This window comes from Sciurus vulgaris, assembly GCF_902686455.1.
Source record: "Sciurus vulgaris genome assembly, chromosome: 1".
NCBI classification, from domain to species: Eukaryota; Metazoa; Chordata; class Mammalia; order Rodentia; family Sciuridae; genus Sciurus; species Sciurus vulgaris.
This window is the reverse complement of record NC_136461.1, coordinates 117,204,461-117,218,356: the sequence shown is the minus strand read 5'-3', so window position 1 is coordinate 117,218,356 and position 13,896 is coordinate 117,204,461. Positions and strand designations below refer to the sequence as shown.

The window sequence follows — 13,896 nt, the reverse complement described above, 5'->3', positions numbered from 1 at the left end:
GTGCTGGGTGTAGTGAAGCAGGGGGATCACAAATTCAAGGTCAGCTTGGGCAATTTAGCAAAACAACCCCATATCAAAATAAGATTTTTTTTTTTTTTTTAATTTTTAGTGGAACCAGGGATTGAGGCCATGGAGCTCTACCACTGAGCTACATTCCCAGCCCTTTTTATTTGAGACAGGGTCTTGCTAAATTGTCCAGTCTGATCTTGAATTTGTAATTCTCCCACCTCAGTCTCTAAAATTGCTGAGATTACAGAAGTGCTCCACTGGTCAAGATAGAATTTTAAAAGAGCTGGGATTGTATTTTAGTGGTAAAGTATATCTTCTGAAGCACAGAAAGAAATCTCTAGAAACACAGGAACAAGGGGGAGAGTGGAAAGACAGGATAAGATAGGAAGGGAGGGTGGGAGGGAAGCGGAGGAGACAAACTGGTAATGGTGAGTGGTGATTGTCTCAGTATAGGCTCCAATTTACTAGGGAATAAAGGTGATACTCTTCAGTACCTTTCAAATTTTGTACTATGTGCATTTATTAATCAAAATAATTAAGATTGCCAGGCATGTGGCAACACCTGTAACTCAGCGGCTCAGGAGGCCGAGGCAGAAGGATCGCAAGTTCAAAGTCAGCCTCAGCAATTTAGTGAGTCCCTAAGCAATTTAGCAAGACCTGTCTCAAAATAAAATATAAAAAGAACTGGGGAGGGGCAGGGGTTGTGGCTCAGTGATAGAGCGCTTGCCTGGCATGTGTGATGCCCTGGGTTCAATTCCCAGCACCACCTATGAATAAATAAATAAATAAAAATGAAGGTCCATTGACAAATAAAAAAATATTTAAAAAAGAAGGGATGGGGTTCCGCACAACTGAGTTCAATTCTCCATATAAATAAATAAATAAGTAAATAATTTAAGATTATGCCAAAACATCGAAAAGCAGGCATTTGCCAGGTGTGACCTCCCTCTTGACCAATAAATGTATTGCTCTCATATATTTCCTCAGGTATCTTCACAATGAAACTGTGAACTCTTTCGTGATGAAAATCTGCATACCTGAGTGTTCAATAAATATTGACTAAAAGAATCCTCTGGGGTACTCCATCTCACAGGAATTCTCCAGACTTTCCTAGCACAGTTATATTATTCAGATCCCATTTGTATCTTGAATCCAGACATCATGCTCATTGTAAGTAACTGTTCAGTGGGGCTGACTGGGTAGGTGAGGCTAGGAATGTGTCTGCACATACGAGCTGGAATGTTGTGCCTGCCAACCCCATTTGAGGATGATGTTTTTTCCCTGATTCTGTTCCAACTCAGCTGAAATTAGGGTTAAGGGAGGCGGTTCCTTTAAGAACTGGTGGTGTGGCCGGGCCCCACCCTCTAAAGGGATCAGCTGAACCCGAGTCACATGACTCTCCGATGTCTTCCATCTACTGAATTTGCTACCGGCTGCATGTGTGGTGGTGGGGAACCCCTCTGGGGTTGGGGTCCCCGTGTCCCCAGCCCCCTGCTACTCTTGAGTCTCCTGTCCACAGCTCCACTTGGCCTTCTGGGAGAGGAGACCCGCCAGGTGAGGACTTGGGGACTAGAGCAATAGAGGTTTCAGGAAATTCTGCCCTTCCGGGGTGGAGGGGCAACCAAGGGGTGGAAGGCGAATGCAAAGAGAAGTGTTTTTGAACATCGTGGGACCTGAGGGGCATCCTTGGGTCATGGGAAAGGATTGTGGGGTGGATTGAGCAGATATGATGACTTTCTGCTCTGAAGTCTGAACCCTGACTTAGCCCTGGGTGACCCAGGTCCAGGCAAGTGTTTGGATTTCTATATTCGTCTCAGTCCTGTGCCCTGACCTCCTCTCCCCTAGGGCCATAGTATCCTGCTGTACCCACAACCCCTCTCCTCCACCCCTCTTCTGCCCTTACTCCACGATTCCCTCTGCTCTTACACACATTTCTCTCACCTAGGCTCCCACTATGCCATGCTTTCCCCAGAATTGCCCAAGCCCCTTCCCCCATCCTCCAGTTTGTCCTGTGCCTATGTCTCTCCCTGATCCTATTCCCTCAAGCCTCCCCTACTCCAATTTCCAGGTGTCTCTGGAGGTTATCCCTGGCTGGCCAGGCCTCCCCCAGAACCTGCTTCATATCCGGGCAGTGGGCACCAACTCTACCCTGCACTATGTGTGGAGCAGCCTCGGGCCTCCAGCAGTGGTGCTGGTGGCCACCAACACCCCCAACAGTGTCCTGAACGTCAACTGGAGTCGCCTGCTGTCCCCTGAGCCTGATGGGGGCCTGATGGTGCTCCCAGAGGACAGCATCCAGTTTTCTTCCGCCCTTATTTTCACCAGGGTGAGGAGACTGGGGGAGACCAAGGAAAAAGCACAGAGGAGAGAGTTCCTCCCAATTAGAGGAAGGGATCGAGGACTGGGAATGGGCAAAGACTCTGATGTGGGAGCCTCAGGGTGGGTACGGAGTGGGACAGGTGATTTAGGAGAAAGCTAGACTGAGGCAAACCCAATTCCACCCACCCCGCCCCCAGCTGCTTGAGTTTGACAACACCAACATGTTCGATGCGGCAGCAGAGACCCCAGGAAAGCCATATCCTCCATATTCCTTGGCTGAGTTCTCCTGGAACAACATCACAGGTTCACTGGACCCTGCCACCCTGAGTGCCACATTTCAAGGCCGCCCTGTGAATGATCCTACTGGGGCTTTTGCTAATGGCAGCCTGGCCTTCAAGGTAGGGGTGTGAGGAAACAGAAGACTGGTTTATGAGGGTGAGAGTTAATGATGGCAAAACGTTTAAGCACAGGTACGTAGTCTTCATCCCATCCCTCCTACCCTCCTCTTTCCTAGGTCCAGGCCTTTTCCAGATCTGGTCGTCCTGCCCAACCCCCTCGCCTCCTACACACGTCTGATACCTGCCAGCTAGAAGTGGCCCTGGTTGGGGCCTCTCCCCGAGGAAACCACTCCCTGTTTGGGCTGGAAGTAGTCACTGTGGGGCAGAGCCCTGACTGCCCCTCAATGCAGGAGCAGCACTCCATCGATGATGAATATGCACCTGCTGTCTTCCAGGTCAGGCTGCCAAGGAAGAGGCAGGTGGATGGGGAGTGTAGGCAGGACCCTATTAGGACCTCAGAATTGTTTATCAGTTGGCAACTTTCTCTGAATGCTTTAAATACTGGGCACTATACTTAATGAATTCCACTCAGTCTCTACCCTCAAGGCAGACAGCCAAAATGTAGTACAGTGTGACTCACGCTCCACAGATGGACTGAAGTCCGAGGGGTGGGAGCTTGGTGCAGACTTGCAGGGCTGCAAAAGGACTCTGCTCGTCCAGCCCAACTGCCCCTTTCTTCAGAGGAGAAACCAAGGCCCTGGTGCAGACAGCCTGTCAGTTCTATAACCAAGCCTAGGACTCAGGATTCTAGCTGCCCTTAGCACACTGTCACTGCTAGTGACAGATGGAGGTTGAGAATTCGGAGGAAGAGAAGGGTCAGTCTGATGTAGGTTGTTCCTTTTCACCCTCCTTCATTTGCCTTTCTCCTCAGTTGGACCAGTTGCTGTGGGGCTCTCTCCCATCTGGCTTTGTGCAGTGGCGACCAGTGGCTTTCTCCCAGAAGCAGGGGAGTCGAGAATCAGCCCTGCCCTGCCAGGCTTCTCCTCTTCACCCCATCTTGGCATACTCTCTCCCCCAGTCACCCATTGTCCAAGCCTTCTTTGGATCTCAGAACAACTTCTGTTCCTTCAACCTGACATTTGGGGCTTCCACAGGCCCTGGCTACTGGGACCAACACTACCTGAGCTGGTGAGAGCCAGAGCGTGAACTGCTGAGGGTTTTGGGGTGAGGGGTTTGAAGTGAAGAAGGGCTCAGTCTCCCAGCCTTGCCTCCTAACCCACTAACTTCTCTCACTCTTCTTGTTCTAGGTCAATGCTTCTGGGTGTGGGCTCCCCTCCCATGGATGCCTTGTCCCCACTAATCCTAGGAATCATGGCAGTGGCCCTGGGTGCTCCAGGGCTCATGTTGCTGGGGGGAGGCCTGGTCCTGCTGCTGCACCACAAGCAGTGCTCAGAGTACCAGTCCATAAATTGAGGCTCACTGACAGAGGGAAGGACATTCCTGGACCTGCCTTGCTGTGCCTTGAACTACTGGAGGTTGGAGAGTCAATGTTCCAACTTTTCATCCCCTCCCAAGGCACTTTTCTGTGAAACCCAGGTGGAGTCTCCTAAATACCTTGTGGAGGGGCTGGGGTCAGGGTTATTGCTAAAAGGTCTCCTTGGTGGTGTTTACTTGTGTCATCCTACTTCCTTGGTTGAGACTCAAAGGCTAAAATGAGAGTGACCCTGAAGGGTATGAAATAAGACTTATTTTTTTCCACAAGGTTCCAGTCTCAACATGTTGATATTGTTGAGTTCATTTGGGGCTGGTTTCAGGGAATGGAAGGGCTAAACTTGGAAGACAAGTTTGTTTGAGGTCCCATTTTCTCACCAGACCTACTTCTCTCCCTCCCTGTGATACCACAGCTCCTGCCAGATATCTTCTACCAGGTGGACCCAAAAGGTTTCTGGTGCAGTCTGAATCAAACAAGGAAGGGATACTTGAGATTGGGCAGGGGAGGGACAAACGGGAAGAAAGAGCCAATGCAGATGCAGACTGTGGTGGTAATTTATTCTCCCTCTCTTTTTTTCTCTCTCTCTCACACACACACATACACATACTCGCCCTGGGTTAACATCAACCATTGTGCCTTCTAACCACTCCCCTGCTACCACACATGTAGGTACCACACACCACTCTTGGGAGCCATATTTCCCTGTCCTTTCTTATCTTCTCATAGGAAGCGTGACATCTGGAATGTTTGGAGGTGAGAAGTTACAGGGGTGTATATAGATTGTAAGAGAGAGGCAGTAGCTCTGGACAGGGGCAGCTAGAATAGTCTTGAGACTAAGAAGCCTTGAAGACAAGTCACAGAGAAGACCAAACCCAGGACTCCAATAATTTCACCAAATGTGAAAGTTCTTATTTGTTCTGATGCCAGCCTCTATTCTTGCCAGTCTCTCCAGTCTCCTTGAGTTCCTCTGATTATTCAACTGGCACAGAAAAAGTTAGGGTTCAGATGTGGCTCTGCACGCTGCCTCATGAAGCTGAGGAATGGGGCGGAGTCCAGCATTTGGGAGGTGGGAGGTCTAATGGCAGTCGGGGTTTGCTCGGGAAGGAACCATGCCTCTCCCCATAGGCTGGACCATGTGTCCTCAGCTTTCTTAAGGGACATTAACCTCCTTCCCTGCTAGAAAAATCCCTCTTTTATGACTGTGCCAAGCCTCAGAAGTGAAGGACAACAGCGGCTAAGAGGGAACAAGGGTCAATCCAGACTCTGATGGAATGATACCCGTATGGGGCAGTAGCAGGGTTCCTCTCACAAAGGTCCCTGGGCTGGAGACAAAGCCCTGGCCTGGGGCTCCGTTCAGAAAAGCATGGCCCCTGCGCAGGGCCGCGCCTCAGCCCCAGGGGCGTGGCCTGTAGTCGGAGGCGGAGCGTGCATGGTCCGGGTAGTCTAGGCGGCTCTCTGAGGCAGTGAGCATGCGCTCTGGCTCCACCACGAACATGTAGTACAGGTTCCACACCAGCATGGCCAGCAGCGGCAGGAATGTCAGGCCATAGCCGAAGCCTCGGAAGGAACGGCCCACGGCGAAGGTCAGCCAGTATATCAGCCTGCAGGGGGGATGGCAAGGGTCGGGTATGTCAGCCAGTTGGCAATAGTTGACATGGGAAGAAGAGTGAAGAAGGCAGGTGGGGGTTGGTGTGAATGGTAAAGTTTCTGCCAAGAACAGGGCTAATTACTGCAAGTGCATTATTTAATTTTGATTTCCTACATCCCTCTCAGTAAGTCTATTATCTCATCTCCTTCCCCTCTTTTATTTACTTTTAAAATTTCAATAAAAATTTTGAGTCGGGAATATACATTTACATGGTTCCAGATTCGGTAACTTCAAGGCCCTAAGCAACTCAATGAGACCCTGCCTCTAAATAAAATACAAAAAAAGGGCTGGGATGTGGCTCAGTGGTTGAGTGCCCCTGGGTTCAATCCCTGGTACCAAAAAAAAACAACAACAAAAAAAAGATTCAGTGGTTCCCATCCTATTTTCCTCCCTGACTCCCACCCTAAGTATCCAATTTCTTGTGCATTGAATGGTTTTTATGCACATACAACAAAAAATGTGTATGTGGTGCTGGGATTCAAATTCAGAGCCCTGCATGTACTGGATAAGCACTCTACACCCCAAGTCTGAACAAAAAGTTCTCCTTTCTTTTTCCTTTTTTTTTTTTTTTTTTACCCCTGAGATACATCCCCAGAACTTAATATAATTTTATTAAAATTTTTTTTTATTTTTACAGACTGCATTTTGATTCATTGTACACAAATGGAGTACAACTTCATTTCTATGGTTGTACACAATGTAGATTCACACCATTCATGTAATCATACATATACATAGGGTAACACTGTCTCATTCTACTATCTTTCCATACCCCACCCCCTCCCACCTCATTTTCCTCTGCACCATCCAAAGTTCCTTCATTCTTCTCTTCCCCCTGCCACCACCCCTCATTGTATATTGTCATGCATTTATCAGAGAAAACATTCAGCCTTTGGTTTTTTGGGCTTGGCCTATTTCACTTAGCATGATATTTTCCAACTTCATCCATGTACCAGAAAATGCCATAATTCTTTTATTCTTTATGACTGAGTAATAGAACTTTTTATTTTTCATTTTGAGACAGGGTCTTAGTTGCTTAGGGCCTAAGTTGCTGAGGCTGGCCTTCAACTTGTGATCTTCTGGCCTCAGCCTCTTGAGTCTCTGGGATTGCAGGTGCACCACCACACCCAGCTATATAGATGTTAGTATGTTGATGTTCTCCCCATTTTATGTATCTTGGCGATCATTTTATATCAGTACATAAACAGTTTCCTCATTCTTTTACAGCTGCAGTGTGTTTGATTGTATTTACCCTTTTGCTGATGAAGACACTAAGATTCCACAGGGTTCCAAATTCACAGCTGGGAAATAGCAAAGCTATGATCTGAACCCCAAGATCTGAATCCAAGCCTGTTCATCACCTCTTCTTCCAATGTTTTAGAGAAACAGAAGGGGATGGTAAGGAAGGGCTTGAAGTCAAGAGGGATAGATCACTCACAACAAAATTTTTCCTCTTGTAAGATCCACTCAAAATATATACTTCCCCAGCTGGGCATAAGGCTGAGGCAGGATGATTTCGAGTTCAAAGCTAGCTTCAGCAACTTAGCCAGGCTCTGAGCAACTTAGACCCTGTCTGAAAATAAAATATTTTTTAAAAATTGCTGGGGATGTGGCTCAGTGATTAAGCACCTCTGGGTTTAATCCACAGTACAAAAACAAAACAAAAACAAAGGACAAACAAACAACAAAAGCATTTCCTCAATCGGATAGGGAAAAACAACTTCCTCTTAATGTATGAAGCATGATGTATTACAAAACTGACGTGTTCCTGTTCCTTTTAGGTAAAAGGGAATGAAGATGATTCCCATCTACTACACCAGGAGGCAGCTGGCATAAGACTTCACATTTAGCAAGTCTTAACTGAGTTCCAGATTGTTTTAAGCACTCTACATGAATTAACTCATTTAATCCTCACAATCCCATTTTATAGATGATGAAACAGGTACAATATGCTTAAAGAACTTTCCCAAAATAGAAAAAGATGGACTCTGGATAGAAGAGGAAAAAGGCCTGGATTCTAGTCCTGCCAAAGTTGCTAACCAATCTCAGCAACTCTTCCCACAATCTGTGTTTCCTCTCTGTAAAATGGGAAGCCTGGATGAGACAATCACTTTTCATTTAGCTCCCTGATGATTCTTACTGCTTAATCTAACTTTTTTTTTTTTTTTTTTTTTTTTGGTACCAGGGATTGAACCCAGAAGCACTTAACCACTGAGCCATATCCCCAACCCTTTTTACTTTTTTATTTTGAGGCAGGTCCTTGCTAAGTTGCTGAGGCTGGCTTTGAACTTGCAATCCTCCTGTCTCAGGAGGATTACAAGCATGCTGAGATTACAGGCATGGGATTACAGGCATGCACTACTGTGCCCAGTTTAAACCAATTTCTGAAACCACTATTCTCAAAGGTCAGAGATGGGAGGTTGAGTTATGTGAGCAGGATTATATTTATCTTGGGGAAATCTATTGAGAGAAAATGCAAGGCTGCATGATGGTCAGGAGGCTGGTGGGACAGCTGAATACTAGATGACAATCAGAGGTGGTGAAAAGACTAATCTTAGCCCAACAGGAAGACTATTTTAGCAGTTAAAGCCACCTGGCATCCTGTATTGAAAGTAACAGAGGAAATGTGTTAGGAGAATGTAATGATTTTCATTTGGGTTCAGAAATTCAAAGATGCCTTCTAGGTTAACAGTAGTTCATATGAAAACATCCTCAGGACTGGGGGTATAGTTCAGTAGCAGAGCTCGTGCTTAGCATGCGTGAGGCTCTGTGTTCAATCCCTAGGACATTAACAACAAAAAACACCCTTAAGGATTTCAAGTGACTCTAACTCTGAATGAAAGGGGAATAAGGAGGCTGCATGAAAGTTCATGTGGCCTCAGTTTGTATGAAGAGGACAGACTACCCTTAACCAGGGTCCCTCCTCATTCACAAGCAGGAGAATTTCCTTCCCAGAGAGAAGGAGCCAGGTCAGTGAAGGGAACAGGGTCATTCAGAGACAGTGGGAGGAATTGAGAGCTATTGTTAAATATCTGAATTTGTCCTAGGCAATTTTGGAGGTCAGAGTCAGGGCAGAAGTTTTTATCACTGTATAAAGAACCTTCTAACAAACAGGACCTTTAAAAATGGAAACAGACTGCCTTAAAAAGAATTGAGCATTTGGTATTCAGCTAGAGGCTAAAATCTTAAGCTACCTGACTACAGTGCCACAGAAGAGTACAGGAGTGGCTACAGTGGATGCACTGGTCTAGATAACACCTGAGGCTGGGCATGGTAGTGTGTGCCTGTAGTCCCTGCTACTCAGGAGACTGAACCAGGAGGATCACAATTTCAAGGCCACTCTGGGCAATTTAGTAAGACCCTGTCTGAAAATAAAAAATAAAAAAGGCTGGGGTTAGAGCTCAATGGTAGAGAACTTGCCTAGCATGTGGGATGCCCTGGGTTCAATCTGTACTACACAAAACAAAGAAAATTAGGCCAGGCATGGTGGCACACACCTATAATCCCAGCAGCTCGCCCAATGGGAGGCTGAGGCAGGAGGATCAAAAGCCAACCCCAGCAATTGAGTGAGGCCCCGAGCAACTTAGGGAGACCCTGTCTCACAACAAAATATAAAAAGGGCAGGGGATGTGGCTCAGTGATTAAGAACTCCTGGGTTCAATCCCCAGTACCAAGAAGTAATAAATAAATAAATAAAATTAAATGTGTTTAAGTCCACTTAAAAAGAGAGAAAAAGTAATTCATCTTTCCAGGGTGTACATTTGGGTTGATATAGAACCCAGAAAGCCCCTGACCCTAGCTTTCCAGACAGACATTCAGATGCCTGGCTCCTCTAGCACCATCCCCCTCCACCCCCCTCCCATGCTCACCTCCAGCCCATACTCACCGCGAGATGGCAAAGAGACCAGTGAGCAGAGGGAGCAGCTTGAGGGTGTCCTGTGGCAGGTAGGTGGAAAGCACGGCCAGGTTGAAGAAGTAGAGGATGAAGAGCTGGACCGACTGGGCCACATACTGCCGGTGGATCTCCACCTCTCGCCTTGGCTCTCCAAAGGGCCGGAGGGCAGAAAAGCACAACAGGCTCAGCCCGTACACCAGGAGCCCTGGGTGGGGTTGGGAAGCACACAGGAGCAGAATAGGCTGAAGGAAGGAGCTAAAGGTGGGAAAGCTGGGGCTGGATTCAAAGTAGAGGGCTCATGGGCCTGTGTAGAGGTATAGACCTCTACACAGTGGGCCAGAGGTGGTCCTGGAAGGAGATGGACATACAGAGTGGCAGGTATGGAAGGTACTGAGGGGTTCAGGCTGAATGAAGGGAAACCCTCCTCTCCAAGCCAGGCAGGCTCTTCCCCCTCAAGTCTACTTCCTGAATGCCCCTTCTCCCAGGACCCAGACTCACCCAGAACAATGGGGAAGGTGGCAAAGACCCCGCATCGCAGTGTGTAGACCAGGCGAGAACTCAGGGTGGGCAGCCGTGGGGCATCAAAGGGCAGGAAGGCATATGCCCCATACAGAAGGCAGGGGAAGAGGATGAGGGCAGCTCCCACTGAGGCCACGGCCCTTAGCCCCTCACGGCCTCCACAGCCCCCACAGCCCCCACAGGATCGACCAGGTGGCCTCACAACTGCCTCAGCCCACTTTCGCTCAAGGGGCTCTGGTTGGATGGCCCGAATGGGCAGGAAGGTCCGGCACTCGCCCTCGCTTGCCTCACAGCGTACAATGAGGTCTTCCTGGGGACGCTTCTCAATACACTGTAAGTCGATGGGTACAAAGGCCCGGGCTGCCTTCCCGGGGAGCAGGTTAGCATCATCTTCAGGTGGCTCCTCTGACTTAGTAGGTGGCTCCGACTCCAGAGGCTCTGGCTCAATGTCCCGCCAGCCAGGGGGATCCAGGAATGGGGCACTGGGCTGGGGGTCAGTTCCCCAGGGCAAGGTAGCAGCCTCGCTTACTGTACTGTCTAGACCATCTTCAGCTCCATCTCTGGCCATGGGAGATCCAACTGAAGAGCCCACTATGAGGGACTCAGCTCCAGGGGACTCAGTTTCACATTCCCCTTCTGGCTGCTGGCCATTGGGAACCAAAGCCTGAGGTGGGCTCTTCGGGGTCTCAGGCCTCTTCATTTCCAGCAGGGCCAGGGTCTCAGGTTCTGTCATCCTGGGTCCTCAATTCTGGCGCCTACCACAAGATCATCCTGGAGGGAGCAGAGGAAAGCTCTGTCAGAAGCCCCTGTATTCTAGACAGTGTCAGAATTGGAGCTCTCCAGGACAGCTGGCCTCTTGGGCCAGTCCCTCTTGGGACTTAGGGAAAACATGATGCGGAGGAAGGTGTTGAAACGAGGGAGGTGGAAGGGTAGTGAGCAGCTGAAATGGAAGCACCCTTTCAACATCAAATGTCATCCAGCAGGACAGGGTGAGTCAGGGGGCACAGGCCCTGGCAGCTGTGACCTTAGCCCCACCCACACCTTCTACCCCCTCCACCAAAACCCCTGGAGTCATGGCCACTCCAGTGCAGGAACAGCAGGAAGAGGAGGTGTCTCAAACTTTGCAAGAGCTTCTTTCCCACCAATGATCTTCCCCTAAACAGAGAGGCTGCCCCTCCACTGTCCTACCTCCCCTTCTCCCTGCAGATCCCTCACTGGAACCCTCCTGACAACGGATACCAGTGATTTGCTGACAAATCTGGCTTGAGGAGTGGCAGTAGCAGGGCACTGGGTCCTTTCATCGTCAATCTAGGTATTGGTCAATTTCCAGACTCCTCACTAGCATACCTTGCCCATGTCCACATGCCTGGGTTTACCCATTCTAACGTTCAGGTCTAAACATGGCTGTGTCCCATGTTTTCTTCCTGTTTTTCTCCTTTCCCTATCACCCACCATCTCACTGCTCCTGGATGAGGCTAATTCCCCACCCTCACTTCCTCAAGAACCCTCCTGCCCTTGCCCATTGGATCCATGACACCCTCTTACTTTTCATCTGGGAGAGATGGAGGGTCCCCAGCATCCGGAAAAGAGCTGCCCAGCTCTCTGCTGGCTGTGCAAGTATTTCTCTCCGTCTCTCCTCCCTTTACCTGTGTGTCCAAACCTGTCTGACCAGAGCAGGTGGGGCCCAGATTAAAGGGGCAGGACACGCCCAGCGAAATCCTCCGACAGAAAAAGCATTAGTGGAAGACGTCATCCTTTCTGAAAATGGGGGTGCAGCTGAGCATAGAGATAAGTTTGTGATTCTAAACACCTGGGGCAGAGGTGTAAGAACTCACAGCTCAGGAAAGCAAAAGGGGGAAGAATGAATTTATGCACCAAAGCATTCTTGGAGTAAGATACCTAGAAAACAAGATGGTATTTGTACATTTATTCAACAGATGTTTATTAAGCATCTGTTATTAGCTATGAACTATTCTAGGCACAGACACAGAAGAGAAGATGATGACAGTCAAAATCTCTGCCCTTGAGCTTATGTTCTATTGGGTTAACATATAATAAAAAAGACTCAGCCAGGTGTTGTGGTGCATGTCTGTAATCCCAGTGACTCGGAGGCAGAAGGAATGCAAGTTTGAGGCCAGCCTCAGCAGTTTAGCAAGACCCTCAGCACTAAATATGACTCTGCCACAAAATAAAAAGGGATGGGGATGTAGATGAGTGGTAAAACATCCCCGGGGGTTCAACCCCCAGTCCCATCTAAAAGAAAAAAGAAAAGAAAAAAAAAAAAAAAAAAAAAAAAACCTCACAACTCAATCAGTAGGGCAATTTCTATGGGGAAAACCTGTTTGATAAGGTAACATTTGAGCTGAAACTCAATGAGAAATCAGAGTATATAACTGTTCCAGGTAGCAGAAGCGTAAGTGAAAGGCTACTAGGTGGGAAAGACTTAAAGCTGTTTCAGGAATGGAAAGATTTAGTGCCTGGAGCCAGAAGCAGAATGGTATAAGGGGGACTTATATTCCCATTATACTGTGTACACAGACCCCCAAACACCTTGCTTTATAGCTTAGGTTTAAGGGTTAGAAAGCAATAGGCATTCAAGTTAGATAGAAGCTGATCTTTCTTTTCTTGTGAAGTCAGGGCCTCTCATGTTAGGCAAATGCTATTCTGTTGGGATACATACCTAGCCAAAGTTGATCTTTCTAATGAGAGCATGGGGAGTGGGGGCAGAAATATAAGGAAATGGCTTCTAATTTATCTTTTCTTTTTGGTACCAGTTATTGAACCCAGGGATGCTTAACGACTAAGCCACATCCCCAGCCCTTTTTTTGTATTTTATTTAGAGACAAGGTCTTGCTGAGTTGCTTAAAACCTCGCTAAATTGTTGAGGTTGACTTTGAACACATGATCCTCCTGCCTCAGCCTCCCAAGCCACTGGGATTACAGGAGCGCACCACTACGTGTTTGCCACTTGAGACTGTGTCTTCTAAATTGCTCAGGGCCTAAATTGTTGAGATTGGCCTTGAATCTGCGATACTCCTGTCTCAGCCTCCTGAGTCCTTGGGATTGCAGGTGCGCACCACGAGGCTGTGTTATTGGCTTCTCATTTCTATGCAATATTATCCCTGAGATCGTTTGAGCTTTGTGAAGGTGAGGACAGGATCTAGCTGTGTTCCCAGAACCCAGTACTGTTGTTAGACGACAGCAAGTGTTCAATGAATGTTTGCTGGGTTGGTGAGAGAGGATTTGCAAGCTGGAAATCTTTGGGAGGGTAAGATGAAGGGTCGAGGCGCTTTGTCTTCCAAAGCCTCAGCTCCATATGATGCTTGGCCTTTCCAAAGGAACTTTTACACATTATTTTTCTAAGTTATGGGGAGGGGGAAACAACTGGAATCATTCTAATCAGTAATATGAAAGGGGCTTGGTTCAAATGGGGGTAGGGATTAAGAGGCAGAAGGATGGATCAAATAACCACTGTAGGGCACAGCAAAATCAAGCTCTCATCTGTAAGTCCACCTGCCCAGATCCAGTTTAGCTTTAGCGGCCTGAGTTCGTTGTCACTTCCCGACAGCTTTGTCAATAAAGTTTTTCTCAAGGGCTTGGAGAAGCCGGAAAGAGGCCATGCTGCCCAGAGTTGGTTCTGGTAACTTCCCGGGAGGGAAAACGACTTTCGCGAGATTTGGTAGCAGCAGGTCACTGGCCCGCAACAGTGGAGCTGCTCTCGCGAGATTTGGCAGGA

The 13,896-nt window shown here is 48.0% G+C and overlaps 2 protein-coding genes across 3 annotated transcripts; one reads left to right on the top strand and one right to left on the bottom strand.

The window, feature by feature from the left end:
- Positions 1-1,386: 1,386 nt before the first annotated feature.
- Positions 1,387-4,368, top strand: GLMP (glycosylated lysosomal membrane protein). 2 transcript variants are annotated; one of them, XM_079104648.1, is made up of 6 exons: positions 1,387-1,563; positions 2,078-2,335; positions 2,526-2,726; positions 2,843-3,061; positions 3,538-3,794; positions 3,914-4,368. In XM_079104648.1, the coding sequence occupies exons 1-6, from the start codon at positions 1,402-1,404 to the stop codon at positions 4,077-4,079; spliced, it is 1,263 nt and encodes a 420-aa protein (XP_078960774.1). In that variant the 5' UTR covers positions 1,387-1,401; the 3' UTR covers positions 4,080-4,368. The 2 variants fall into 2 exon arrangements, with proteins under 2 accessions (XP_078960774.1, XP_078960775.1); XM_079104649.1 differs by lacking the exon at positions 3,538-3,794 and having other exon boundaries at positions 1,394-1,563.
- A 140-nt stretch (positions 4,369-4,508) lies between these two features.
- On the bottom strand, positions 4,509-11,823 carry TMEM79 (transmembrane protein 79). Its single transcript, XM_079104710.1, has 4 exons — positions 11,706-11,823; positions 10,140-10,931; positions 9,633-9,846; positions 4,509-5,699 (listed from the first exon to the last, which is right to left on the bottom strand). The coding sequence occupies exons 2-4, from the start codon at positions 10,891-10,893 to the stop codon at positions 5,486-5,488; spliced, it is 1,182 nt and encodes a 393-aa protein (XP_078960836.1). The 5' UTR covers positions 10,894-10,931; positions 11,706-11,823; the 3' UTR covers positions 4,509-5,485.
- Between the last annotated feature and the right edge of the window lie 2,073 nt (positions 11,824-13,896).

Bases quoted from the DNA above. Each gene is read 5' to 3' on its own strand.
- GLMP (XM_079104648.1), top strand. From the start codon at position 1,402: ATGACTCTCCGATGTCTTCCATCTACTGAATTTGCTACCGGCTGCATG. The intron at 1,564-2,077 runs GTGAGGACTTGG...TCCAATTTCCAG, and splicing joins TGGGAGAGGAGACCCGCCAG to GTGTCTCTGGAGGTTATCCC. The intron at 3,062-3,537 runs GTCAGGCTGCCA...CTTTCTCCTCAG, and splicing joins ATGCACCTGCTGTCTTCCAG to TTGGACCAGTTGCTGTGGGG.
- TMEM79 (XM_079104710.1), bottom strand. From the start codon at position 10,893: ATGACAGAACCTGAGACCCTGGCCCTGCTGGAAATGAAGAGGCCTGAG. The intron at 9,847-10,139 runs GTGAGTCTGGGT...AACCCCACCCAG, and splicing joins CACCTTCCCCATTGTTCTGG to GGCTCCTGGTGTACGGGCTG. The intron at 5,700-9,632 runs GTGAGTATGGGC...TCCCCCCTGCAG, and splicing joins GGTCTCTTTGCCATCTCGCG to GCTGATATACTGGCTGACCT.